General features: G+C 50.0%; 1 protein-coding gene across 2 annotated transcripts in view; it reads left to right on the forward strand.

The window, feature by feature from the left end:
- Crispld2 (cysteine rich secretory protein LCCL domain containing 2) overlaps window positions 1-27,936 on the forward strand; it is a 99,669-nt gene that overhangs the window by 9,574 nt on the left and 62,159 nt on the right. For both annotated transcript variants that reach the window (XM_051168886.1, XM_051168885.1), the window contains exons 2-12: window positions 5,831-6,146; window positions 12,921-13,039; window positions 14,649-14,781; window positions 15,135-15,250; window positions 17,912-18,012; window positions 22,900-23,043; window positions 23,952-24,012; window positions 25,768-25,834; window positions 26,234-26,364; window positions 27,228-27,271; window positions 27,825-27,897. In XM_051168886.1, the coding sequence (XP_051024843.1) occupies window positions 5,907-6,146; window positions 12,921-13,039; window positions 14,649-14,781; window positions 15,135-15,250; window positions 17,912-18,012; window positions 22,900-23,043; window positions 23,952-24,012; window positions 25,768-25,834; window positions 26,234-26,364; window positions 27,228-27,271; window positions 27,825-27,897 (1,229 nt within the window). In that variant the 5' untranslated portion in view covers window positions 5,831-5,906. The remainder of the gene's footprint in view (window positions 1-5,830; window positions 6,147-12,920; window positions 13,040-14,648; window positions 14,782-15,134; window positions 15,251-17,911; window positions 18,013-22,899; window positions 23,044-23,951; window positions 24,013-25,767; window positions 25,835-26,233; window positions 26,365-27,227; window positions 27,272-27,824; window positions 27,898-27,936) is intronic.

Consider the following 27,936-nt stretch of genomic DNA (forward strand, 5'->3'; position numbering starts at 1 on the left):
GCTGGGGTATATGGAGACCATTGTCCCCGTCCCCCCCCCCCCCAGGCCTTCTCTGTGACCCTGACTAAGCTGCTTACTCTTCTTGTTTACTGTCTTCCATTTCCTCATCTGTGAAATGGGGCTAATAAAACCAGTGAACCCATGCATTGTGGCGATGACGACACAGGAGGTTCCAGGAACGAAGGCATCAGCACACGGTTGGGCCATCCCCGCTTGTCACACCTCAGCTGGGTCATCCCTTTGTGCTGGAGCTGGCACATCAGCTTGTGGGGACTGATAGGTCAATTGTCTGATAGGTCCCAAACTGGAAAGCAGAACCTCTGTTAAGGTCACATCAGACAAACTTGAAGAAAGGAAGTCACATTTAAACGGACGCCTGAGACCTTCCAGACTGCTTCTCAAGTCTGTCTGTGCCCTGAGATGGCTGGTGGCCAGTGGGCAATTGCAGTGGTTTTTCCTACAGACACTGTCTTTAGTGGCTTCCCATGGGTTGGTGGCTTGGAGTTGGCCACAGTGGGACGTGCACACCAGGGGAATGGGTGAGCGCCACAGGACAGACTGTTTGCTTGGGTGTCAGTCATCCAAGTTCAAATGCACAAGGGAGCTCATTGTGAGCAGCTAGCAGGAGAGAGCAGGGTCTGCAAAGGGACCAGACCCAGGACTAGGTGCCAACTCCCAGACAGACAGGCCTGGGATGCTGAGGAGAGGGGTTCTTAAAGGAAGATGAGCTTTATATCTATGCAGAGTTGTCTGGGTGGTTGCCAGCAACAGGGTTAGCATTGACCCTCCAGCCTGATGTCCTGGAACCTTCTTCTCTATGAAGCCAAGTGACCCAGGCTAAAGGCCTCCGAGTCAAGTCTCCTGTGGCTTCATTCTCTCAAGTGCCAGATGTTTAACAGGATTTTAAAGTTCTATATTGCTAAGGCAAAGGGGAGAGGAGACTTTGCATTAAGAGCTGCAGGGAGATCGGTCCTCCTCTTAGCTCCATGCCCTTGGTCCCAGGTCCCCCTCTTTTATTTGTTTGTTTGAGATTGGGGTCTCAGGTAGCCCAGGCTAGCCTCAGGCTCACTATGTAGCTGAGGATGGCCTTGAACTTCTGATCTTCCTGCCTCACTTCCTGAGTGGTGGGATGGGACCGAGAGCTCTGTGCACGCTAGGCACTCTACCAGCTGACCTGAGCCCCAAGCCCCGGCTCCAGCCTTTGAAACCATGTTGCATCCTCATTTCCGGTAGGATTAATTCATTGTCTTGAGTGATGATGGTCAGTCAAAACTATGGGGCTTAGAGCACCCCCACCCCCCGGGCATGAGGAGAAGCCGAATGCTCTGTCTGAGGCCACACAGCTGGTGGTAAGGGGCAATGTCAGGGACCAAACCCAGGTTCTGTTTCCCTGAAAGCCCAGGATGCAGCCGACAGAGAGGCCACCATGGACCACAGCCCTTATATGGCTCTCCTCATCCAGAACAGAGGAGGTATGCCCCTCCCCGTTCATTCCATAAATATTTATCGAGCAGAGATGTGTCAGACAGATGCTGGGACTCAGTGGTGAGTGGGCTGACAGGTCTGTGGAGTGATTAATTTCCTACAAGGCTTTCCAGGAAGGGGAGTCCATGGTGAGCAGAGGTTCACTGGCGGGCTTGGCAGCGGGCACTCTGGGGTCAGGGGCTGGGCTGCAGGAACAGCGTGTGCGGAGGCCGGGCCAGCAGCTGGTGTCTTAGCCCTGACATCTTGGCAGGCTTCCGCAAACACAGAGCAGCTGGGCCACATGATGCAACAACCTTCCCCATTGGCCCCTTCTTTTTCTGGACCAGGAGCTTTGCTTGCTTTGTAACAAATCTGCTTCTGGACCCCTGACTGGCACCGAGTGCTGTCTGGTACCAGTGGGATCACTCGGAGGACTAAGATGATGGCGGCTGTGTTAAGTCCTCGAGCCTTCAGAAAGCTGGGCTTCCTTTCTTGGCTCACCCTAAAATTTCTAAGCCTGTAAATATGTACAGGGCTCAGTCTTGTCTGCTGTAAAATGGGGCCGCAGAATCTTCTGTCCACAGTCATGTCCCAATGCATGCCGCAGTCCTAGCAATGTAGGCACTCATTCCACTGATTTCACAATCAGAGTCTCACCATTGACTCTGGGTCCAAGAGCATTTTTCTAAGCTTCCTGTGCCCCTCCTGGCTGGTTCTTGTGGGAGCTGCATGTTCTAGCTGACTGGGGTCTCCTGGGTTCTGTTCTGTAACTCTGGCAAGAGGGAACCCTCTGGGCTGTGTGGCCCTGCAGCCTGTGGGGGACAATGCAGGTTGGCAACTGATGGAGTATCAGAAGGTTGGTTAGAGGAAGGCTACTTTAGAAATGGTGTTGAGAGGCCGGGCGTGGTGGCGCATGCCTTTAATCTCAGCAATCGGGAGGCAGGTTGATCTGAGTTCGAGGCCAGCCTGGTCTACAAAGCAAGTCCAGGACAGCCAGGGCTACACAGAGAAACCCTGTCTCGAAACAAAACAAAACAAAAACAAAACAGAAATGGTGTTGAGGGTCAGAGAGGTGGCTCAGTGTGTGAACAGATTCCTGTGTAAGTGTCAGGGCCAGGAACCCCTGTTCTAGGCGGTTGTGGTGGCCACCTGAAATGCCAGCACACAGGAGACAGAGGCAGGATCCTTGGAACAAGTTGGCTCCCCAGACTAGGTGGAACAGTGAAAGATTCTGCCTCAATATATAAGGCACAGAGTAATTGAGGCTGCAATCTGACATCAACCTCTGGTTTCCACATGCATGTGCACACCTGTGGGCTGAATCGCAGACATTCGGGGACATGCATATTCATGCATGTATACCATACATGGAAAAGAAAAGCAAAGAAAGAAGCAAGGGTTTTTAATTTGGTAAGGCACGAAGAACCAAGCGAGAGGGGAGAGCCCGGGAGTGCGGGTCTAGTTCCAGAAACTAGGGAGAGCTGGGGCCCAGGCCCCCCACTGTGAGCAGCTGAAAGATGGAGGAAACTGAGGACGGGGCTGCAGCTGTAGAGGGCAGCTTACACAGGTGTCACAGACACAGACAGATGGCACTGCGCATGTGTTTGCCAAGGAGGGGCACATCCCGGGTAAATATCCTAGCGGCTTTGTCTCCCTGAGTGACACATTAGGGAGTCCTCATCTACAGAATCACCACCTGACCAGGCTCCCAGCATCCTTCCCAAAGTGTCCTTGTCCCTAAGGCGTGTGTGCTGGTATTCTCAAGTCAAAGGGAAGTCAATGAAGAGTGTCACGAAACAGAGGGGGAACACCCCACTAACCCCAAGAATACCCCTCTAGTCCCAGCTCCTGTCTCTGGCTGTCCAGTGTTGGGCAGCGACCTTAACTCAAGCTCAGTCCATTTGCAGAATAGCCGTCATAGGATCACATCTCTGTGTAATGGAGAGCCATGGCAGCCAGGTGCTCACCTGAAGACTAGAGCAGGGTAGGACTCCTTCTAGAAGCCCCCCACCCCTCACCCCCGCAAGGCTCTCTGTCAGGGTCAGCTCAGTCATCACTAAGCTCTGTGCAACATGTATGACTCCTTCACAAAAGGGGCTGGTGAGATGACTCACTAAGCAAGTAAAGGTGCCTGCCACTAAGCTTTATGACCTACGTTTGATGCCCGGAACCCACACTGATTCCAGGAAGTTGTCCTCTGACATCCATGTGGATCCCATACCACCCACAAATTAAAATGGCAGAAAAGGCAGGCACATATATGTAGTGGTGAGGACTAAGCTTGGTCCCATGCCTTCCAGCCCTTTGCAATCTTTGTTAAAAATTTCACATTTAGGTTTGTATAGGTGTGTGAGTGTTTCGCCTCCGTGTATGTTTGTGCACCATGCACATGCGTGGTGTCCACGGAGGTCAGAAGAGGACATCAGATCACCTGGAGCTGCAGTTGTGGATGAAGCATACGTCACCACACAGGTGCTAGAACCTAACCTCGGTCCTCAGCGAGAGCAGCAAGTGCTCTTAACTAATGGTCCATCTCTCCAGCACCTTAATATTTTATTTTGACACAAGATCTTGCCAAGTTGTGTAGGCTGGCCTTGAACTCACCTTGTGCTCCAGGCTGGCCTTGATCTTGTGATCTTCTGGCCTCAGCCTCAGAAGACAGATATGTGCCAGCACAGCTGGCCCTGACTCTGGTTTTGATACAGCTGTTTGGGCCGTGGATGGTGAACGGTCCCCTCAGGCTGGGATGCTGGACATGTCCCTGTGAGCCATGCTTGTGGCTTACTGCTTTGACAGCAAGCACCACGTCCTACGGGCTCTTGTCTCTCTCCATCCCTTCTTGTTACTTTAACATGCTACATCCCAGGAACACCTGAGATGAGACCCTCTTCCGCTCGCTCCTGTATTGCCTTGCTGTGTAGTGGTTCTGCTGTGGCCTGGCCCTACAGTGGCAGCCACAGTGCCAGAGTCCTGGAGTCCAGAGGTGGAGCTGTGGGTAGGGCTGGCTCCTCCCGAGGGCTCCCCTGGCTTGCAGGTGGCATTATCTCCCTGTGCCCCCTCATGCTTGTCTCTCTGCTTATGCTTGTCTCATGACCTCTTCTTTAAAAAAAAAAAAAAAAAAAAAAGCTTATTTATAGCATGGTGTGTGTGTTTTCTGTATGTGTGTGTGTGCATCTGTGCATGTGTGTGTACAAATGTATGTGTGTTTATGTGTACATGTCTCTGTGTGTACGTGTATCCTGTGTGTATGTCTGTCTGTGTGTCTATGTGTACCTGTGTGTGTGTGTCTGTGTGTACATGTTGTGTGTGTGTGTGTGCCTCTGTGTGTGTGTGTGTGTGTATGGGTGTGTATGTCGTCTCTTTCTGTGTATCCTTTTCCAGGTCTAGGAATGGAAGGTGGCCAGGTGGCCCACTGACGAACTGTAGCCCCAGTCCCACATTTCAAACACACATACAGTGCCATTAGTGTCATCTTCTACCAGTTTTTAAACTAGCCACCGTGCTATATGTATTAAGACCAAATCACAGCCCTAGTTGACTCTTTTCACCGGCAGTTTAATGCTCTACCCCATTTTTCCTCTCCGGCCACCAACTCGTTTACCATTTTCCCTACCGATTGCACTCTGATTGTGTTTTAGTTAGGCCTAGGTTTTCTCATTGGGTTGGTCATAGTAGAGTCACCTGACAGTTAATGCCTTGGGCCTTCGGGCCCCGCCCTTCATGCTACTCAAGCACAAAGTAACAGAGGTGGGGCCTTGTCATGATCCCAGGGTGGAGAGGCAGTGACATGTTTTTTGGTGTGTCACTTTGACCTGACGCTGCAGCATACATATGGTAGTTTGACTGACCCAAGAGAACTCGGGCACCCTGAATGTTCTGCATTCTTGGTGTGCTTTCTGGCTGGGCCGTTGCACACAGTGGGCATTCCATGGTCCCCTGGGCTCTGCCCCTGCAGCCTTGGAGCAGGGCAGAGCTTGGCTATGGCATGCTGGAGAGCACTTGAGCCTCGCCTCTATGTTGTGCCTTTGGTCTTACACAGGCTTGCTTGGGACCCTGGAGGGTTTCCAGGGCAGAGAGTGAGAATTGTGGCTTTCTCAAGGCACCCTGGCTCTGCCCTGCCTCTTGGGACAGCAAGCAGCTCTCTCTAGAACTCTGCCTCATCTTCTACCCCCTCCCTGCCTCTGTCCACCTTGCCCCTGACTGTCTCAAACCCATGTGACAATTACACACCTGTCATCTCTGTGTGGGCAAAGACTAAGGGAGACTTTGGCTAAAGGGACAGAACCCTCCCTGTCCTGGTGAGGTGCCATTGGATATAGCTGGCTTAGTTCTAACTTGCTGTCTCCTACTTCCTCTTTTCTTCCAGAACCTTCCGGTGCCCAGCCCCACTTCAGGAGCCCAGGCTGTCCCATCCCCTTAGCTGTGGCCACAGGCTCAGGGCCATGAGGTGCCTTCTGAACAGTGTGGTCCCAATGGGGCTGGCTTTGCTGGTCTGCGGAGCGCAGGCCTTTTTTCTTCCCAACATCACGAGCCTGGAGAAGCTGCTGAGCAAGTACCAGCAGGCAGAGCCACACTCACGAGTGCGCAGAGCCATCCCCATGTCCGATCGCCAGGAAATCCTCATGCTGCACAACAAGCTGCGAGGCCAGGTGTACCCCCCTGCCTCCAACATGGAGTACATGGTGAGTGTTCCAGGGGGGTGATGGCAGGCCCAGGAACAGTGCAGTGGCTGGTGATTTTTTTTTTTTTTTTGGAGCGGTCTCAGGTAGCCCAGGCTATCTTTGAACCCACTGTGTAGTTTAGGATGTCTCTGACCCCTGTGCATCCAACCTCCTAAGTGTTGGGGTTACAAATATGCCTGACTTCCTCTCTGACAGCTTAGGCTGGCTCCAAACTCACTATGTAATCAAGGATGGCTTTGAACTTCTGATCTTCCATTCCAGCTCCCACATGCTGGGACTGCCGGTATCCATCACCATGCCCAGTTATGCACGTTGGGGATGGAGTCCGGGGTTCTGTGCATGCTGGGCAAGCAGTCTGCCGACTGAGCTACAAACCCTCTACCCACTCAGCTACCAGCTCTCTTCCAACTAAGATGCAAGGGCTCGACTCAGAGTCACACCCCCACCTCGCGCAATCTCTTCTGATCCCTCATTTCTCTCTTTCCTTCAGTGCAGCCAAGGTCTGGTTCTCTCTTGGTTCAGCCCCGTTTCTGTTCTTGTCCCCCATCCAGGTCACAGGCCCATCTGGAAAACTGGACTTTCTATGTCTGCCCCAGCTCTGAATAATGACACGGGGACTTATATGTATTTATACTAGCTTTAGGCCTCAGCTCACTGTTGTTCACAACTAGCTCTTATAACCTAAGTTCTGCCATGTGGTTCTTTCTCTCTCCTTAGTTTCATATGTTCAGCTTCTTCTGTGTCTGTTGGCAAATCTTTTCATTCCTATTTCTTTCCCAGGCCCCTGTCTCTCCAGAAGTCCTGCCTACTGTCCTCTGCCTTTACTATAGGCTGTTCAGCTCTTTATTCAACCAAGCCGAAGGCGATGGAGAACAATGTTTAGAAAACATCAAGACAGGTGTTGTTTAACAATATACCAAAGCCTGGTCTGCACTCAGCTCTCTGCTGGTACAGAAACCAGCATTTGAATATACAAGGATAGCCTTTGCACAGTGCACAAAAACATCACTCCAACATCTCCCTCTTTTAGTCCATTAAAAGGCCTTTTCTCTTACATTAATAAACTATATCCAATAAGAACAATTATGAGACCTATCAGGTAAGAATTATAATCATGGGGGCTGGAGAGTTGGCTCAGTGGTTAAGAGCACTGTCTGCTCTTCCAAAGGACCTGGGTTCAATTCCCAGCACCCACATGGCAGCTCACAACTGTCTGTAACTCCAGTTCCAAGGCATCTGATACCTACATACCAGTGCACATAAAATAAAACTAAATAAAAATTATTTTAATAAAAGACTTATACTCACAAAAGCTGGGCATGGTGGCGCACTCCTTTAATCTCAGGACTTGAGAAACACAGGCAGGCAGATCTCTGTGAGTTCGAGGCCAGCTTGGTCTACAAAGCAAGTCCAGGACATCCAGGTCTACACAGAGAAACACTGTCTTAAAAAAACCAAAAAATGAAAAAAAAAATTAAATTCACAATGTCCAGTTCATTTATATTTGGCAACTGTGGGGAAAGTGTTCAATTCTCTAGCCTATCTTTGTGAGTTTAAAGTTCTATTATCTAAATACTTTCTATCCTACCTTGTTTTTATCAACTTAAAAAACATCTTTTTAAACATTAAAACATTTATTTAAATCCTAAACAACTTAAGCTTAATTGTGAGACTATAGCTATTTAGTCTTCAACCCCATCAGAGACCCAAGAAAGATAAATTTTATCTGAGTCAACAGGAAGTGCAGAGCACGCAGCTTCCAAAACTGTAGGAATGACAGAGGTTGCTGCCTGCCTGGTCAATCACCCAAGATTCTTAAACAATGTTGGAGCACCCATTTCTTCGGCCCACTGGCCCGGAATATCTGACCTTCCTATGAAGCAGGGATTTGTTAAGGACATGCTTACCTTGTCCTGGCTAAGCTTAGCAGTCGACTTGTTCTGTGTCCTGCTTGTCCACAGCTTGGACAGCATGCTGTCAGAGGTTGAGGCAAGGACAGTTTTATGCCCAGTGGTTAGCTTTGTCACATTTGAAGCAAACTCCATAAAAGGAGGTTCTTTGATACCCATTATCTTCTTTGAAATAGTATGAGATGCTGCCAGGAACAGTTATGTTTCACTGTCAAAAAAAGCCTATAGTCTGTAGATCTCTGAGGTTTTTGAGGCCTATCTATCTATCTATAGTATATCTGAATAGGCAAACATTATTTGTTTCTAGCTATTTACGATCTGATTAACATCTATAGAAGGCTAAATAAAGCTTATTTATGTGATTAACTAAACTAGTACCTAATACAAGTTTGACTGACTGACTGACTACTAACTTGCGTTTCTTAGTTGTCCTAAGCGGTTTGTAAAATGACTAGAACTTCACATTACATTTAAAAATGAGTTGCAAAAAAATAAAATAAAATAAAATAAAAAATAAAAATGAGTTGCAAAAAAATAAAATAAAATAAAATAAAAATAAAAATGAGTTGCAAAAAAATAAAATAAAATAAAATAAAAATGAGTTGCATAGGTACAATACTTTAAACAATAGTTTAATTAATTATAGTATGTTAATTAATATACAGTATGTTGTAGCAAAAACATAACCTTAAAGTTATATCAATATACAAAAATCTATACCAATGTAAAATATTTGGCTTTTTGTTGCTTTCTAATCTAAAAGTAGATTCAATAATCTACCTTTTTGTCCTATGATTCCTATATCTCTCTTTTTTCTTTTTATCACTTCTCCCACCTCTCCCCCCTAACACTAGATAGGAGAGAGAGAAAAGGAAAGAGAGAAAGAAATCCCTGAACCTAACTTCCTTCGTCTCCTCCCTGACCAAGACCATTTTAACAACTTGCAACCAGCCCCCTACCCCCTTAAATGATGACAAACATCCATCACCCATCAAACAACCAAAACCTACCCACCCCATCTCTGGGGAATGGGCGTCATTCTCTTAAAATTGCTTCTTTCTGTCTAGGGGTAATGGCATCTTTTGGGGGCCCTAAAACTTGGGACAATGGCCAAGTTCTGAGAAAGCTAGCTGTATCATTTGTTGTGTAGTCTTTGTGCGATGGGAAAGTGCAGGGCCTAACTGGAGTCCTGGACGGAACAGTCTGTGAGGCTGGACCATCTTGCCTAGCCATTTTCCAATTGTGTTAGATGTAGATTTTTTTAAGGAAACAGCTACTGAGGCAGTCTGTGAGGTCGGATCACGCGGGCTACTTGTTTCATCTTTGGTGTCTGGTCCTTTTGCTCTGTAAACATACAAGCTTTCAAAGGTAATATTCATTTCTGCATTAACATATGTATGGAATATGTGGTGTGCATAAATCAACTAAAGTCGATTCGCTGCTCTATGTTTGATCAGGAAAGGCATCAAACTTTATAAGTCTGTTTGGACTGGATAACCAAAGTGTAATAAAAATCTCCTTCCATGCCATATGACAGGATGGCATGTAAAAGTAAGTCATCAGGACTCTGTAGCCAACAGGATTATTGGCTACATAGAGAGATTTTCATGTCTCAGCCAGTCTCAGAGCTGTTCCCATGTTGAGCCATCAGCACATATGTCACCTGTTTTGCTGTTCTTGTTTTTTTTTTTTTTTTTTCCTTCATATCTGCAGCCAAGATTTTCAGGAGGTCTTCCAGGTGAAATCTGAGCTTTATTAATTTGGAAGGAACCCATAGCTTTCCTTTTTCTGTTGAAACAAAGGCAAAAACCTCTCCCCCCCAACACATTTTTCTGCCTTCCATTCTACAGGTAAGACATCCTTAATATGTAGACTGGTCTAACTCAGCAGTCTTTCCCACAATCCCACGTCTCTCAGCAGTTGTGCTATTTGTCTCGTTGGCACTTAAAAAAAAAATTAAAGTCAATAAAGCACAATTTAATCTATCTCTGGGACACGCCATATCCCCCTCCTGTTCCATGAGCATTTCCTTCTCTCCATAATTGCTTGTCCTGTAGGATTGTAAGATATGTCTGTGGCATGTCCTATGTGCAGGCATTTCCAAGACAGGCATCACCTCTAATAAATGTGCAATCTCAGAACCATCCTTTCCAGAGCTCAAGGCAAAAGTCCATTGGAATTCTGAATATGTATCTGTGGTGCAGCTCACATACTTTATTTTTTCTTTCTTTCTTTTTTTTTTTTGATATTTCACACATTTTATTATTTACTCAAAGAATCCAATCTTTTAGTATCTTTATACTTATAACCATCACCACAAACAGGTTTACAGCATGCTGCCTTCGTAAACAGAATGCCATTATCACTAGCAGGCATTTCCTACCTCTCTCCTCATTCTTCTTTCTGCTGTTCCCCCAACCTATGCTTCCAAATCACATACCTACTTTCTCTCCCTGTGTATTTGCTGATTATGGGCACTTCATGTAGCATGCTTTCAGGGATCATCTGTGTTAAAGCATATATCAATTCTTTGTTATTTTTCTTGCTAAATGGCATCATTAAGCAGGATCTGTAATTTTTTTCTATGACTCTAAGTTCACTTTCTTTACTTTCTTTAGCACCCGTGCACCTTTCAAAATACTTCTATTTTTCTTTCTCTCCTTCCTTCAGAGACTTTACTTTCTATGCATATTTATTTATTTTTCTTTTACTGCTTTCTAACTTAATGTCTTTCTTTTTCTATTTAATTTTCTCTAAATGCATTTCCATCCTTAGATGGCTTATTCTTTTTATACTATTTAACTCTCTTTTAAGGACTTCCCAGGTGTCTTACCAAATCTGATTACTTCTCAGCTTTTCGTGCCATTTCTGTGTCTGCAGCAGCTAGTGTGATTTTTTTTTTTTTCCTGCGTGGTGGCTGTTGGCTCCACCTCCCTAAGGTTGGTACAGCCTTCTGCCCAAGGATACAGGTCCCGCCACCCCCCAGCCACCCAGCGCTCTCTACCTCACTCCAGCACACCCTCTCCTCTCAAGCAGCCTCTGACTTTCTTCCAGCGACCACTCTGGTACTAATGCGTCCTTCATAATCTCATGGGCTAGAATGAGTGGCCACTATGTGAGCCCTAAGCCAGGTTTTTCCCTTTTCCCTCTGGAAAGCTGTGTGCTTTCCCTAGATGTCAGCCCATGGGATGGCTGTGGGATTTTTTGGGGTTGGGGGATTAGAAACATAAAAACTCATGGCAGAGTTCTTAGGTAGGCTCCTTTTTCAGCTCCTTGGAATGTGTCTGATGCCCGCCTTTGCCAAGGATGATAGAAGCCAGAGAGGCCAGTCTCCTGAGCTCTTGCTACCAGCTGGTTGGGGTAGCCAGGTGAAGTGGCCATTTGTCCTGAGTTTCAGGACAGAAATGACCCCCTTGTCTGGTTTTCCAGAATTGGGGTGGGGGGTGGGGGTGAGGATGGGGCTAGGCACAAACCACAGGGTCACTTGTGGCCTAGAACCTCACCTTTAAAACCTACAGAGATGGGTGCCTACTGCTTCCCGGGTGCTGCCCAGAGTGGCTGGGTACCACTCACACAGGAATGGAGCCTCCTGGGACTGCTCGGGGAGGCCGTGTTGTCAGTGGCTTCAGACTATCCTCGTACCCCTCTTGCTGGGGGACTATGTCCCAGCAGCGCCCCCTGGGAAGGTGGGCAGTGTGGTGCATCTTCCCACCTGAAATGCCACGGAGAACCGGGTTGGGGACAGGAGCACCAGGACCTGTGGGACCATGCTGGGACCCCAGGAGAACAGGAAGTATCACCCTCAATCTGCAGATGGGAAACTAGACTCAGAGAGGCTCATCCGGAAGGGACTGGCTCTTGACACACCGGGTGAACCTCCCTGTCCCCGTGCCTGTAGCTTAGAGGAGGTGGTGGTAAACATGAAAATGTGAGGGGACCGAGGTCTCTCTCCTATCTTTCACCCTTCTGGTAAGTTCTGTGGAGTGGCTGAGCATGTGTTGTATGCACACGTGGTGTGTGTGTGTGTGTGTGTGTGTGTGTGTGTGTGTGTGTGTGTGTGTGTGTGTTGTCTTCCAATAAAGAGGAGAAGGTGGGTGAAACCTGTCTTCATGGGGCTGCTGGCCAGAAAAGTGACACCCTTCCCCTTTCTACCCTGGCCAGTAGGCTTCTAGAGGCCGAGGAGACACTGTGACAAGTTGAGTAGATTAGGAGGTAAGGGGAACCCCAAAAGCTGATGAGGGACTCAAGGCAGCTGGAGAAGCGAAAGGCTGAGGTGGTCATGAGTTTTGGGAGTAGGAAGAGTGAGCCCACGTGCAGGGATAGATGTGAAGAAACAGAATGGTGAAACCTCACCGCCTTCCACTGGGGCGAGGCGGGGTGGGGAGCTCTGAGGAGCTAGGTAGTGCTTGGATTTCTGCATTTTCTGGCAACATATCATGGTGCTCCTGGAAAGTCAGGTATCCCCAGAGGGTCCCACAGGCCTACAGTCAGAGCCTGGCTCTAGACTATCCGGGTATGAGACTGTGAGCCAGTGACCTGGCTTCTCACAGCTTCAGCTGGAGACAGGCACTTCCTGGGACTGTGCCAGGAAGCCAGGGAGAGACTCTGATCCATCCGGGCTGACACTGGGGGTGTGGGTGTCTCCTGGCACCTAAGAGTGGCCTGTGAGTGACCAGGAGCTTGCCTGCCCTCTGTATGTCTGATTATTTATCATTTGTCATCCCCCCACCCCCGCCCCATTCCCCAGTTTTGCACGCATGGAGATTTCTCCCAGGTTAGAGGCACAGGCAGAGCTCTGGTGTCCCTGGGGCTGGGCTTTCTGCTTCGTCTTCCTGACGTCTGCTGCTGTCTCTCTCCCCTGCAGACTTGGGATGAAGAGCTGGAGAGGTCCGCAGCAGCGTGGGCACAGGAGTGCCTGTGGGAGCATGGGCCTGCCAGCCTACTGGTGTCCATCGGGCAGAACCTGGGTGTGCACTGGGGCAGGTAAGATCAGCTGGCACCCCCCAGCTGCAGCTGGGTGCCTGCCACAGAGGGTTTGGCGTTCCTGTGCGTTATCAAGGTGCAGAGTGGTAAAATGCTTGCCCGATCAGTTCGAGGCTCTGGGTTCTGCTCCTGGCACCAAAAACAAACAAACAAACAACAAACCACCTAATAGGACTATTTGCTTATTTATAACCAGGCACCAATGTATTTTTTACAAAATCCAACTGCAGCCCAGACTGCCATCCTGGCTGGCATCCTTTTTCCATCAGCCCATTTTCTTCTAGCATCATGGTGTCTCTTTGTGTGAAGAGGGCCTGTCCATTTGATAGCCCCACAGGCAGTCTTTTGGTCCCAATGGCTTGCCTTTCATCTGGTGATTGTCTCTGTTCTAAGGCCCTCGGGTCATCCCTCCAGGGGCCCTGCGACAGGGATGGGATCAGAAGCTCAGGCTGTCCCCTTCTTGATGGGTAGGATCCTCCTCTGAGGCGTGTTGGCATGGGTACAGTGTTCCTAGGAGTGACAGGCAGGCCCCCTTCTGCCCCAGCCCCCCTCATCATGGCACGTGCCTTCGAGGGGCTGACCAGGGTGGGAGGCCATGTTTCGGGCCTTGCTGACCTTGGCTGCTGGTGCTGGGCCCAGGAAGTAATTGTTACAAGACCTCAAACTGCCTGGCTGACCGCAGTGCTGTCACCAATGGTCATTTTGTCCAAGACGTCATTCTCTAAGAAGCACTCTGTTTATACTTGCTGGTGACCAAAGGACCTCGGGTTCACAGGCAAGCTACTATTTTCCTTCGTGATTGAAACAAAATAGAACAGCAAGTGCATGGTGGCTCACACCTAGAATCCCAGCACCCAGGAAGAGGAGGCCAGAGAATCTTGAGTTCAGGACCCAGCTGGGGCAGTGGTGGACGATCAATGAATGACCCCACCGCAGTGTCATGGCAGTGTGACAGTCTTTAGCCATTTACTCAATGCCTGCTGGTCTTTATATCAGCTTTAAGTGAATCTATTGCATATGTCTACCCCTTCCCCTCTGTCTCCTTGCCCAATTCATCTGCTTGTCCCTGGCTGGTTCTCTCCCTTGTTCCCCTCTCTCCCCCCCCCTCCCTCCTTCCCTCCCTCCCTCCCTCCCTCCTTCCCCCCCTCCCCTCTTTCCCTCTCTCAGGGTCCTCCCATGTGCAAATACTACTGCTGAGCCTCACCCTGCCTCTCTTTTTCAAGTTATGAGTTGTCCAGTGAATTCACTCCCAAGCTCAGCCTGGCTTTGAACTTGGCATCCTCCTCCCTTAACCTCCTCTTCACCTCCTAGCTAAGCTGACAGGCCCGCAGCCCCCCCCCCCCCCCCCCCCGCACATATTCACATCTTGAGTCAACATGACGTGACATTGGCTGCAGTGTCCGAAACCTTGGGTTCTTGAGTTGCTTGCATTTCTGTGCACGGAAAACCAATACATAATTAAGGTGGCCAAAGTAAATGTCCCCTGCACACACAAATAGCTTGAAGGCGTCCCCCCCCCCCGCAGGATGGGGTAGTTTCAGGCAGGTGCTGGTGGGGCTGGGAGCCTGGGTCCCGATCTGGGGACCACCTACCGCTTCTGTCCCTATAGGTACCGCTCTCCTGCGTTCCATGTGCAGTCCTGGTATGACGAAGTGAAGGACTATACTTACCCCTACCCCCAAGAGTGCAACCCATGGTGCCCGGAGCGCTGCTCAGGGCCTATGTGCACCCACTACACACAGGTAATTTGGGGGCTGGACTCTCTTCAGCCTGTGCCCAGACCTGGGGAGTGTGTTTGGACATGAGTGTGGCCTTTGCTTTAACTCGGAACATCTCAGAGCACATTGGTTGGGTCCTGCTGTTTGCTGTGTCCACAGGATGAGGTACTTAGAGTGAGCTCAGCTCTGGAAACTTCTATGGCAATTTTATATCCCTGAGGTCTTTCTTCCACCATTTGTGTGCATATAATTTGTTCTTAAAAGACATGTGCACTCCCCCAGTGGGTTGCCCTTCTCTGGTGCCCTACCTACCTGAGTTGCCATGGGGTACCCTACATACCCTACTGCTGAGCTACAAAACAGTGCTGTCTTTTCAGATAGTCTGGGCCACCACCAACAAGGTTGGCTGTGCTGTGCACACCTGTCGGAGCATGAACGTCTGGGGAGACATTTGGGAGAACGCCGTGTATCTCGTCTGCAATTATTCTCCAAAGTAAGACTATGTTGTCTCGGTCACACAAACCAGGCTGGGATATGTTTGCTTGCCACAGGGGGGGCTAGCTAAAACTGGTCACTAACAAAGAGTCTAGAAATTACTGCCTCTAGGTGAGCAAATGACTCGGGGAGTCAGCAAAGACTTGGGTCCTTCTTACGGTCCTCTTGGCCCCAAAGTGGCTGTAGAGTTCCAGCACTGTGTCCTCACATGCAATTCTACTTTACACAGTAGAACTGTAAGAATGGGTTGTCTCCTTTGGAATTTCCACACAAAATGTCATTGGCCAGAATCAGACCAATCAGACAGGGTATGAGGGGGGAGCACAATTGCTCCAACTGGTTTTATGAGTCATCTCCCCAAAGCCACTTGTGGAGGTAAGGAGGGAGGGTAGAAAATGGGGGAGGGGCAAGGATACTAGTAGTGCTATTTTCTCTGAAACGGAGCCACAGATGGAGTCCTAGAAGTCACGACCTCTCGCCAGACTGTCTGGTTTGTACTGGCTTTTATTCCCTCCCTGAACAGGCCACACCAGGTCTGCCCAGAGTAGCTGCTTTCTCCTCAGAGCATCCCTGTCAGAGTGCGTCACTCACCCGATGGCTCACTGCACAGATATGTACAGAGCACAGAGTCACCTACCCGTTTGCAGCCTGTGGTTTGAACAAGGATGCTGGCCGCCAACCCGGCACGGGCCCAGGCGCTATGGTGGGCTCTCCGACATGCTTAATTTCTGGAGAAATAAAGCGCGTCAGAGGAGGTGGAGTGAGGTGGGGGTGGGGAGAGAAAAAAGATTGTGGAGAAGCCACACTCCAGCAGGCTCTGGTCCCGAGGCAATTCCTAGCTTGGCTGAAGGTGGAGAGTTGAGGGACAACTTGGATTAAATCTTTATGTTTTAAAAAAAAATGCTGTGCAGCTCTAATCAGAAACATAATAAGTCTTGGGGCCAGTGAGATGGCTCAGCAGGAAAAAGAGGGCTTGCCGCCAAGCCTGATGACCTGAGTTCAATCCCCAGGACCCATGTAGTGGAAAGCGAAAACCAACTCCCACATACGCGTGCGTGTGTGCACACACACACTCACACACACTAAATAATGAATACAAAAAGATTTTTTTTAACAGAAATAATACCCTTCCATTCCCTGGCGCCTTTCTCTCCCCTTTCTTGGTAAAGGCACCACATCGTCACCGCCTTCGGCTTGACTAGCCTAGGACCTATAGTGAACACTTCAGGCTAGGGCCTAATGGCAGACACTTGCTCCTGTCTTGTTTGGGAGGTAGACATCTATAATGAAGGCCCGGAGGCACTGATTCTAGGGAGATCGCTCCTGGTTTGCAGTCACCATCTTCCTGCTGTGTGCCCATGTGCCCAGGAGAGAGCAGAAAGTGAGCGTGTGCTTTGGGACTCTTCTCATGACAGGGGCCCTACTTAATCACCTTCCTAAAGGTGCATATTGAAATGTGGCCACAGGGGAGGTTGGGCCTCAGTGCGAATGGGCATGGGGTGGGCACTGCCTATGAGATCTACCTATGGTCAGTTTGTTTGCTAGTTCCTTTTGACTGCTGTATACTATTCCATGCTTCCCATGGCTCTTCCCTTCAAGAGGTATTCCCAGCCTCTTGTCGGGTCAGGACGCCATCACGGAGTGGGAGAGGGAAAAATGAGCGAGGCTGGGAATGCTGCAAGCTGTGCCTGACTCTTGTCCTTATGACCTCATGTATGAAGAAGAATTCCATCCGTGGACTGGGCAGAGGTTTGGGAGCCTAGCCATCTGCTTCCCAGCTAGAGAGGCCAGCCAGCTCAGTGAACACTGGTCTCTGCTCTTATGGGCCTGGAAGCCTGGAGGTGGGAGGTTTATCTTTAAGGAAACAGAGTGTGGTATGCTGAGGAGAACTGGGCTTGGAGAGCAGGACAAACCCCTGTGGGGCCTCAGTTGTCTGAGGAGACCATCAAGCTCGCTCATGACCAGCTCGGGGCATTTCAGTCCATGTCTGATGTCCCACTGCTGTTCATCTCGGTGTCCCCCCCACTGTGGTCCTCAGCCCAACTACTCGAGAGGTTAGAACGGTGAGGTCACAGCAACACCCAGAGATTATTCCAACTGACCAGGTGAGGCTCTGGAGAGGATGGTACACTGTGGTAGTGACAGAGGAGGCGCGACCCTCTCCTTCAATACAGGCCACCTCCCTCCCTGGCTCAGTGTCATTGCTCTTTTGCCATTGGAATGGGCCACAGGGTGCATAGAGGTGTCTGTGCAGTGTCTTGATGGCCCTAGCAGGAGCCTCTGCCTTCCTAGGAAGCCACCATAGGCCACCCTGGTGGCCCTCTTTGCTTTATAGATACTATCAAGAGCCTTGACCAAGGGTTTTCCTGGTGGCTAACCGCTGAATGAACAATGTGCCAAGGCTCAGGGTAGGGGACACTGGCTGAGGTTGCTTTGATGGATCTGTAGCTTCATATGTCAGCCTGGGAGGCATTCCTTACACGGTGCTCAACAGTGGGGTCTTGTCATAATACCCAGAGCCCCCTGGCTGACTGGCACTGGAGGGGTAGGCCAAGCAGCTGCCTTGCCCTCCCCCAGGCCATGCCTTTCTCCCAATGTCAGGGTCTGTGTTTGGAGTTCCCTGGTGACTTCCTTCATGGTGTTTCTGATCTGTCTCCAGGGGAAACTGGATTGGCGAGGCCCCCTACAAGCATGGCCAGCCCTGTTCTGAGTGCCCGCCCATCTATGGAGGTGGCTGCCGAAACAACCTGTGTTACCGAGGTAGGTGGTGCGAAGGCCCCAGCCCTGGTGTGCCTTACAGCCCTCTGAGCCACAGATAGTGATGGATGATGTGGAAATGTCGTCAGATCCAGATTCACCCCTGCAGCCACCCACTTTAGGCCTGCGCCCCTCTGCTCTCTACACTCAGCTCCTGCCATCTGCAGACCCCACTATCCTGAGAAGCACTCCCAGGCAGCTCCTTGGCCTGGTCCCAGTGCACAGTGGACATGGCCCTGACCCGAGAATCCCCTCCTCTCCTTCCTTAGCATGTGCAGTCTGTTGAAAACATATGGCTGTTAGTCAGAGCTGGTGACTCATACCTACCATCCTGGCACTTGGGTAGTTGAGGCAGGAGGATTGCCATGAATTTGAGATCAGCATAGGCTACATAGCACGACTTTCACCTCCTTGGCTCACCCCCAAACAAAACCTGCACACACACACACACACACACACACACACACACACACACACACACACACACAAATCCAGGTGATTACACATGAGATTCAAAGCAAACAGTCTCCAATCAGTCACAGGCACTGGCACCCTGGTCCTGAACACGTTCTCTAAGACTGCCTGGAGCTAGAACAGCTGCGGGACAGTCTGCTTTCTGCCTGTGGCTCCATTGGCTCACACTGGCCTGCTTAGAAAGCATCAATTTTTCTCTCCACTGTAAACACCGCATGTTCTCTCATGCCTGACACACTATTCACACAGCTCTGGCTCTCAGAAGTTGTATCTCAGAAGAGAGGTGCACGGTCCCCAGCTGAGCAGACGTCTATGTTCTGGGTGGTTCCAACAGCTGTCCGGGGCTGGCTAGGTAGGGAATGGGCTTTGCCACAGGGCAGAGTGGGCATACAGTCATGACCCTCTTGCCTGTACTGTCCCTGAGATGGATATGGGGTCAGTCTATTGGACCCTGTGATGTGGAACAGCTATGGTCCTAGTTCACAGAAGGCCAGGCTCTCTGCTACTCCAGCTAGCTGGTGTGAGGGACACTACCAGAGGGCTGGGATAGAACCAGAGACAATTTAGACTCGGCCTGCCGTCTATCCCATGAACTGCCTGTGCTGAGTCCCCATGACACTCTTCCCTGGGGACAAGTCTTATCTCCGTCCTCAGGTTGTCTCTGGATGTCAGACAGATATAGATATACACCTGCCACCGTGTTCTCATGACCCCCAAACTCCTCAAGGACCTAGTTGCCCTGTTATTACAGCTGCTGGTGCACACTAGGGCACTGGGCAGGTGTGTCCTGCGTGTTGCTGAATAAACAGACCCTCACCTCCACAGAGGGCTCTTTCAAGCAGCCAGGGCACACAGAGAGGCCCCAGACACGGGCTTACCCATCCCACGGTGCCCGTGTGCTTATTGCTTTATTTGTGGTGGAAAACACCCAACTTTGCTTGGCAGGCACTGCCGTCTTCTGAGCTACCCATGCAGAAAACCTCCCCCAACCCAGCTTATCTGCACAAGCCACTAAATAAGGGTGTGCCGTGGCACCCTGAAGGCCGTGACCTATAATGGGGACACAAGGATTTAAGGATAAGGATAGAAGTTTCCTTTTATCCGACACCTCCCTGTTGGGGATAACAGGCTGGGGGTGGGGGGTGGGGTGGGGTGAGGAGCCCAACTTCCTGTTCAGCTACACCCCAGCTCCATGAGCTCGGATGGGTCTTTCACGTCTCTCCATCTCTCTCAACTTCAGTGTCCTCCTGTACGAAGTAGTTTTGCCATGTTTCTTACAGCAGAAAAATGAGGATCTGGGGGAGAGCCTGAATGCTCAGTTGTCATCAGCCAAAAAAGGGAGCCTACTGTGTGTTGAATATCCCAGGAGTAAACAGAGCCTGCTCTTTGCAGGAATGGTCACCAGGGAGTGCCCAAGTCCCTTTGGGTCACACATCCCTAAGGCATCTCTGGGAAGGGATTGGTATAGCTCTCTAGGTTTATGTGTGGTCCCAGAGGCGCTAGGGACCAGGACTGCTCAGCTTTGTTCTGAAGAAGTGAGCCAGCCCCCTCAGACCCTTCCAAACCAGATTTGGCTCAATAAAGCTGGGCTTTTGAGTCACCAGGTCTTAATGCCAATGGAAGAAACCCAGCCCGTGCGCAAACAGCACGGCCGTCAGCGAGGGGCCTGTGAATGGCCACATTGATGGAATAGGCATGGAGGCTGCTTATGCAGCCCAGGGGCTCTGTGGGGGTTCAGTCCAGAGCTGGGTCTACTATGCTTTGGGAACCTTAGACCTTGCTGCTGGGAGTGAGTTCTTTTTCCTTGGCTGTCAGGGGGTGGGGGTGGGGGTGGGGTCAAGTCACTTGTTCACTTGGGAGCTTCTCCTGTGTATGGAGTGTCGGAGCTTTGGTGAGCCCTGAAGCTAGGGCTCCTGGTAGCAAAGACGAAATTGCAGCCAGCCATATGCATGGCATTTCACCTTTGCCTTCCTCGTCCTTCTCCTCCCAGGCCAGGGCTAGCTTGGGCTGAGTCACTCCCCACCCGCTGCCCAGTGCCCCACCTAGAACCATAGGGGTGCCTCACTCGTTGACCCTTCATTTGGATTCCTGTCGTGGTGGTGGGGGGTGGTTGGAGAGGAAACGACACCAAGACCCAGGCTACCACTCTGTGAAGACAGCTCATGGGGATGATGGGCCTCTGTGGCATCAGAGAGGCCTGTGGGTGCTTCATTTTTTCCTTCTGGAAATAGTCTTGGCCCAAACACATTTTGCCTTGACAGTCTGACTCTGGCACCGGAGACAGCATTTTCTTCTGCAGCAGACTGCCAGCTCTAGGGGCAGAATTTGTCCCCCTCATTGGCCCACGGGAGTGTCAATCAGCAAGGTTAAGGTGGATGGGCTGAGCTGCAAAGGGCCAGTGAGGGAAGTGTGTTCAGTGGGTCCGTTGGACATCAGGGAGCCTCTGTGCATTCTCCTGTGAGGTGTGTTTCTGGAACGAGCGCTTCCTGGCTCTGCCATAAAGACTCTTGTGGAGAGCCATGGTCCTCAGTGGGGCCGCCTGGGGCTCACAATGGGTAAGATAACACAGGAGGCCAGCCCACCCTCAGGCTCTGTGTGTCCTGGTGGTCCACTGTCCCAAATGAGAGTGGAGATTAGTGACCTGAGGCTAAGGGGGACCATTTAGCCCATGAACTGAAGTGCTCTGAAGGGAGGGCAGGGGTGTGTGTCATGGTAACAGAGAAGGGATATTATAGGATGCCCTCCGGTGGAAAAATAAGACCAAGACCAAATAAGCTGTAATCTTTTAAATCAATCTTTTAAACTTGCATAGTTCTAATTAGTACCAGGTCTAATGCTTTTGAGAGAGTGTACTGGATAGGTTTTTTGGTTTTTTGGTTTTGTTTTTGTTTTTTGTGGGAGGGTCATCTTGACACAAACTAGTGTCATCTGGGAAGAGGGGAACTCAACTGGGAAAATGCTTCCATTAGCATGGCCAGTAGGCGTGTCCATGGGGACATTTTCTTGATTAATGATTGGTGTGGGATGGCCCAGCCCACTGTGGGTAGTGTCTACCCTGGACAGGCGGTCTTGAGTTCTATTAAAAAGCAGGCTGAGCAAGCCAGGGAGAGCAAGGCAGTGCACAGTGCTCCTCCATGGCCTCGGCTTTAGTTCCTGCCTCCAGGTTCCTGCTTTGGTCTCCCACACTGAACTGCACGCAACCTGTAAGCCGGACCAACTCTTTCCTCCCTGCATCCCTTTCGGCCATGGTGTTTATCACATCAATAGAAAGCCATCTGGGGCCTAGGGTCTCGTAATTTAGCCAAGGTGGTCATGTTGTTCACTGTATAGCCAGGCTGGCCTTGAACTTGAAGCAACCCTCCTGCTTTAAGCTGAGATTATAGGCACGAGCCACTGTGCCCAGCCAGGTCCAATGTGAAGACAGCGAAGCTCCATTGCTGAGCCACCTCTTGAGCCAGGCGAGTGGTCCCTGTCACTAGGGGTAGAAGGGTGGCAGGAGTTGTTGTAACTGTGCCCCCCAACAAAACCAGGAGGCAGAGGGACGTCAATCAGCAAGAGGTACAACTCTGAGGGAATGGTTAGGGACGAGGTCAGACAGTTGTATGGAAGAGCAGGTGGGGCAAGTGGCCATTCTGCCATCCAGGTATGGCTGCTACACCTCACCCCCACCTGGGGCTACTTCTCTGAGGTCCAAAAAAAAAAAAAAACAAAAAACAAAAAACAAAAAAAACCATGGGGGTGAGCAGCCCTCTCAGGGCTGGTAGAATTCCACTTAGGGAATGGCTGTGTGGCTGAAATGACTCTATGTGAAACCAAATCTCAAACCAGTTTGGTCTGCGGTCTGCTTTTCCAAAGAACATTTTAGCGATGGATCTGGTGATGCAAACCTAGCATTTGGGACGCTGAGGCAAGTGGATCGCTATGAGTTCGAGGCCAGCCTGGTCTATACAGTAAGAGCCTGTCTCAAAAAACGAAACAAAGGGCATTGTACTGGCTGGTTTTGTGTGTCAACTTGACACAAGCTAGAGTCACCAGAGAGGAAGGAGCCTCTGTTGAGGGAATGCCTCCATAACATCCAGCTGTGAGGCATCTTCTCAATTAGTGATCCTTAGGGGGAGGGCCTAGTTCATGGTGGGTGGGGCCATCCCTGGCCTGGGTTTTATAAGAAAGCAGGCTGAGCAAGCCAGTAAGCAGTACCCCTCCATGGCCTCTGCATCAGCTCCTGCCTTTAGGTTCCAGCCCTGTTTGAGTTCCTGTCCTGAGATCCTCCAATGATGGACAGTATAAGTCAAATAAACCCTTTCCTCCCAAATTGCTTCCTGGTCGTGGTGCTTCATCACAGCAAATAGAAACCCTAACCAAGGAGGCATTTTGGTTGAATCCAGGACATTCTCTTCCTTCCTTACCACCCACTAGAAGAGCCTTACAAGCAGAAAACGGAGGTGGACGAGACCAATGAGGTGGAATCGCCCTCTGCTCCCAAGGAAACACATGTCTGGGTCCAGCCCAGGGTTGTCAAGCCCTCGAAGCCCAAGAAGACCCCAGTCGTCAACTTCATGAGTGAGTTGATGTCCCACACTCTGGGGTACCTGCCCCTCCCCCCAGCCACCTGTGATGGGGGCTGGTGGAAAAGGGGAGCTGGGTACCTGGCATCAGGGAGAGGGTGGGGTGGAGCTGGCTGGCACGCATCTCCAAGTCTTATTTGAAATTGATGCTTTTAAGTCATAGAAGTGAGCCTTACTAGAGGGTGCTGGGTGGGTCTTTTCTCTAGCAGGTTGTTCGTTTGTTTGAAGGCAGAATCTCCCGGAGCCCAGAATGCTCTTGCCCTTGGTGTGTAGCCAAGGATGACCTTGAACTCCTCATTCTCGCACTTCCAAATGCACCATACCTAGTTTGGGTGGTACCCATGACAGAACCCAGGGCTTCCTGCATGCTAGCTAGGTAAAATGCTCTACCCACTGAGCTGCACTCCCCATCCCAAGGCAGGTATTTTAATGTTACAGACTTTCCCCCTGAGGCTTTGAAAGGGAATCAAACAACCTTCATGGTCACACTTTTTTTTTTTAATCCAATGCTCACAAGAATCTTTTGAGGTGGGCACTGCCCCTGTCTACCTTGCTTGAGGGTGATAGTTAGATTTCAACAGAAAATAACGTGTCCAAGGCCACAACCACCTCTGTCTAACGTGGTAAGTAAGGCTGGAGCTGGGCATAGCAATGGAGCCTTGTCACCCCAGCATTCTGGAGGCGGAGGCAGGAGGATTTCAAGTAAGGCCAGCCTGGGCTGAGAGTAAAAACCTGTTTTAAAAATGGCAAGAAGCTGGCCAGTGGTGGTGCATGCCTCTAATCCCAGCATTCAGGAGACTGAGGCAGGCAGATCTTCAAGAACATTCCAGAATGTCCCTTGGAGTGGAGAAGGGATCCTCTAATCCTCCTGGTCTCATAGTCCCATTCCCATGTCTCTTGTAGCCCAAGTGGTCCACTGTGACACCAAGATGAAGGACACATGCAAGGGATCCACGTGTAACAGGTGAGCCCACTAGGCTAGACTAGGCTGGGCTGAGCTGGGTGACTGTCACTCCTGGGGTTCATGAAGCATTGAGGTGGGGCACCAAGTATATTATGGAATGTTGAGCAACCTCCCAGATCTTGATCTCTACTGAATGCCAGTGGGGACAACCAAAACTGTCCCCAGACACTGGCTGGCGTATCCTAAAATAACCCTGCTGGGCACATATTACTGCCAAGTGTTTTGTTTCTGGCCCAAAGAGGGCTACACCTGCAGGGCCCCCACGAAGTGCATTACGGGAATGAGAGACATGAAACCTCTTATTGTAACCAGTGTGTCTCAACCCGGGTGGGTAACTGGCAGGCCAGCTCTCACTTCAGTTTGTGGCATGTGCCCCACCCCCACTCCCACCCCCCACCCAACCTCGCTTCTTTATCTGTGTGGCTGAAGCCAGTCCTCATATTTTCATTGATGATTCTCCAAAGTCTATCAGTGTTCCTCTCACCCTTTGTTGGCTTTTTTGTTTTGTTTTGTTTTGTTTTTACTAGTTACGTAACAAGCTGTTACGTTATGGTAGCACAAAGTATATTTGGCTGCCAGGTGTGGTGGCACATGCCTTTAATCCCAGCATTTGAGAGACCGAGGCAGGTGGATCTCTCTGAGTTCAAGACCAGCCTGGTCTACAAATTGAGTCCAGGACAGCCAGGGCTACCCAGAGAAAACCCTGTCTCAAAAAAACCAAAACCAAACCAAACCAAACAAACAAAAAAGTTACATTTGGCTGTGCCTTTGTCCTAGTACACTTAGTGTGCAGTTGAGGTAACTTGTTGGCTTTTTACTGGGCATGCACATATTTACAAAGGAAGTTGGAGGGTCTGTGGACATGAACTCGAAGGCTCTCCTACAGGTTAGTTTTTGGTCCATGGTGAGCAAGAGCCTCTATGTCAACCTCGTTAAACAATAGCAGGCCTTGGGCTGGGGAGACGGCTCACTGTAGGTAAAGGCTCACTATAGGTGAAGGCTCGCTATAGGTGAACACTTGTTGTGCAAGTGTTGAGAACCACAGCTTGGATCCCCCATCATCCATGTAAAATCTGGGTGTGGGTCTGTACCCCAGCTCTGGAGGGAAGAAACAGAGGCAGGTGGATTCCAAAGATTTACCAGCCAGTCGGCCTAACCTAATCAGTGAGCTCCAGGTTCAAAGAGAGACGTATCTTAAAAAATAAGGTGAAGAGTGATTAAGGAAGGTGACCTTTGGCCACCATAATCATTCACCATATATGTACACACACACACACACACACACACACACACACACACACACACACACACACATGCTGGGTAGTGTACACCTGTCATCCTAACACCAAGGAGACAGAGGCAGGAAGACTGTCACAAATTTAAAGTCAGTCTCAACTACAGAATTAGTTCCAGGTCAACCTGGACCACAAAGTAAGATTCAGTCTCAAAACAAACAAATAGGCTAGAGAGATGGCTTGACAGTTCAGAACAATTGTCACTGTATATGAAGACCAGGGCTTGAGTCCCAGCACTCACAAATGCCTGTAATTGCCTCTCCAAGGCCTCTAACTAGCTCTTCTGGCACCTGCAAGCACCCACACTTATACATGCACTTACACCCACACGTCCACGTGGAAGTACAGACAATTGTTCATAGCAGTGGGTCCATCAGGGAAATGCTTCTGAATTCATGAGGGAACATGACAATGTCACTGGAAAATTTCCCTAGCAGGCTTTTCTTTATTTGCTCATCAGGTACCAGTGCCCCGCAGGCTGTCTGAACAACAAAGCCAAGGTTTTTGGATCTCTGTTTTATGAAAGTGTGAGTATGACCAGTGTTTTGGTACGTGGCCAATGGGAAACCCCACCAGGTAGCTTAAAGCAGTGGGGTTCATGGAGACGGGCTCTCTCACTGGCTCAACCTAGGATGCTGGCATGGACCGAGCTGAATGGCCTCTTGGCTCAAATACTGCTAAAACCACTTCCAGGAACTGGGACTGAACATCACTGTAGGACTGGGGTCAACATGCTCAGCTGGAAGGGCTTAAGCACCTAGGATGAATTCTTAAGCCATCCAGGAAAAGGATGTGGCCAAGGGTGGCCATGAATGGTCGGGTAGGGTGTGTTTTGGCTTTTTGGTTTTGGTTGGCCGGAGACAGGTGCCTCAGATGGCTCTGGGAAAGGAACTCTGTCCATTTGTGGTCTCTTTTCTGCTCTGTAGTCTTCTAGCATATGTCGAGCTGCTATCCACCATGGCGTCATCGATGATCGAGGTGGCCTGGTGGATGTCACCAGGAATGGGATGGTACCCTTCTTTGTCAAATCTCCAAAAAATGGCATGGAGTCCCTGAGGTAACTAACTGTCTTGTAGGGCAGGGGAGATTCTGACAGGGTTTTCTTATTGAAGAGGCATTTTTGAGGGCTGGAGATATGACTCTGTTGTCAAAGTGCTTGCTGTGCAGATAAAAGGAGCGGGGTTTGAGCTCCAGGGACTGTGTAAGGAGCCATGGGGGAGGGTGTGTGTGTGTGTGTGTGTGTTTGGAATCCTGGCACTGGGGAGACAGAGACAGGAGGATCCCCAGAACTCAGTGGCAACTTAACTTACTTGTTGAGTTTCAGGCTAGTAAGAAATCCTGTTCCTATCACCCTTCCCTCCCAAAAAAGGTGGATGGCGCCTGAGGTTGGTTTCTGCCCTTCATACATATATGCATACACTTGCATATGCTCCCCCCACCCCAAGCATATACTCCCTCACATCCACCATTATTGATACTTTGGGAAACATCTAAGAAAATAGGAAAACCAAAGACAACTCGTGTCCCACAGTTGACTCTCTCCTGTGGGCCACCAGCTGATCCAGTCCAGGGTCTCCTAGAGTTGGGCCAGCTGGTTGAATTCTATATCTTAACCTGCTTCATCTTGTGCATTTAAAAGCCTTTATTCTGGCTGAAGCAGGATCACCATGAGTTTGAGGCTAGCCTGTGCTACGGTGAGTTCCAGCCCCGTTGGAACACATATCAAGAAGCCAGAAAGGAAATGTTATTATCCTAAGAAGGGGTCTGAAGACTTCCCTAGGCTGCTGAGAGAGCCCTTAGTGACAAAAGGTTATGCAGCTCCACTCTAGAATAGTCTAAGCTTTTCAGGTCCCCTGTTTCGGGCAGGGCGTGTAGGCTGTTAGGAGTACAGTATGCACTGACTTATGTCTTCCTTTCCAGCAAATACAAGCCTTCTAGCTCCTTTACCGTGTCAAAAGTGAAAGGTAAGCTGGCCAGGCCCCAAGGGAGCAGAATGTGATGGCCAACCTGAGATTGCCCAGGAAACCCCTCTTCCGTTGATCTTTGCTTTACGGTTAATTTTGGCCTGAGACGTTGTTCCCAGAAAGGCTCCGTCTGGAGGGTCCCAAAGAGGTCCTTCTCCCAATGGCTTCTAAGCATATCTAGATTTGGATTTGGCTGTAAATGGCTGAGTCGGAAGCCCCGGGGGCATGGCTGCCATCTGAATACCACAGACCCAGTCAGTGTAGCTCTGCAGTTTAAAGGCCTTGGTGGGCGGAGATCAGCAATGGAAGCAGGAGTCGCTATGGTTCCACGGCTTGACTTCTCCACCTGGGATGGTCAGAGACTGCAGAGCAGGTGACAAGCTTTTAAAGCAAGCATTGGTATTCAAATGGCGAGTATGAGAGTCCCGTGGGGAGACCAAGGGAGATGTGTGCATCTGCAGACACACCAGGCTGGCTATGGGCCTGTCTGCACCCTGTGAGGGTAAGCACCCAGCCTGAACATGACCTGACATTTTCTGTCTCTTGTTCTCAGAGACAGCTGTGGACTGCTATACCACAGTCGCGCAGCTCTGCCCCTTCGAGAAGCCTGCCACCCACTGCCCGAGGTAAGAGGAAACGAGGCTTCTCTCCTGCGATGTTGTCTT

This window comes from Acomys russatus, chromosome 26, assembly GCF_903995435.1.
Source record: "Acomys russatus chromosome 26, mAcoRus1.1, whole genome shotgun sequence".
Taxonomy (NCBI): Eukaryota; Metazoa; Chordata; class Mammalia; order Rodentia; family Muridae; genus Acomys; species Acomys russatus.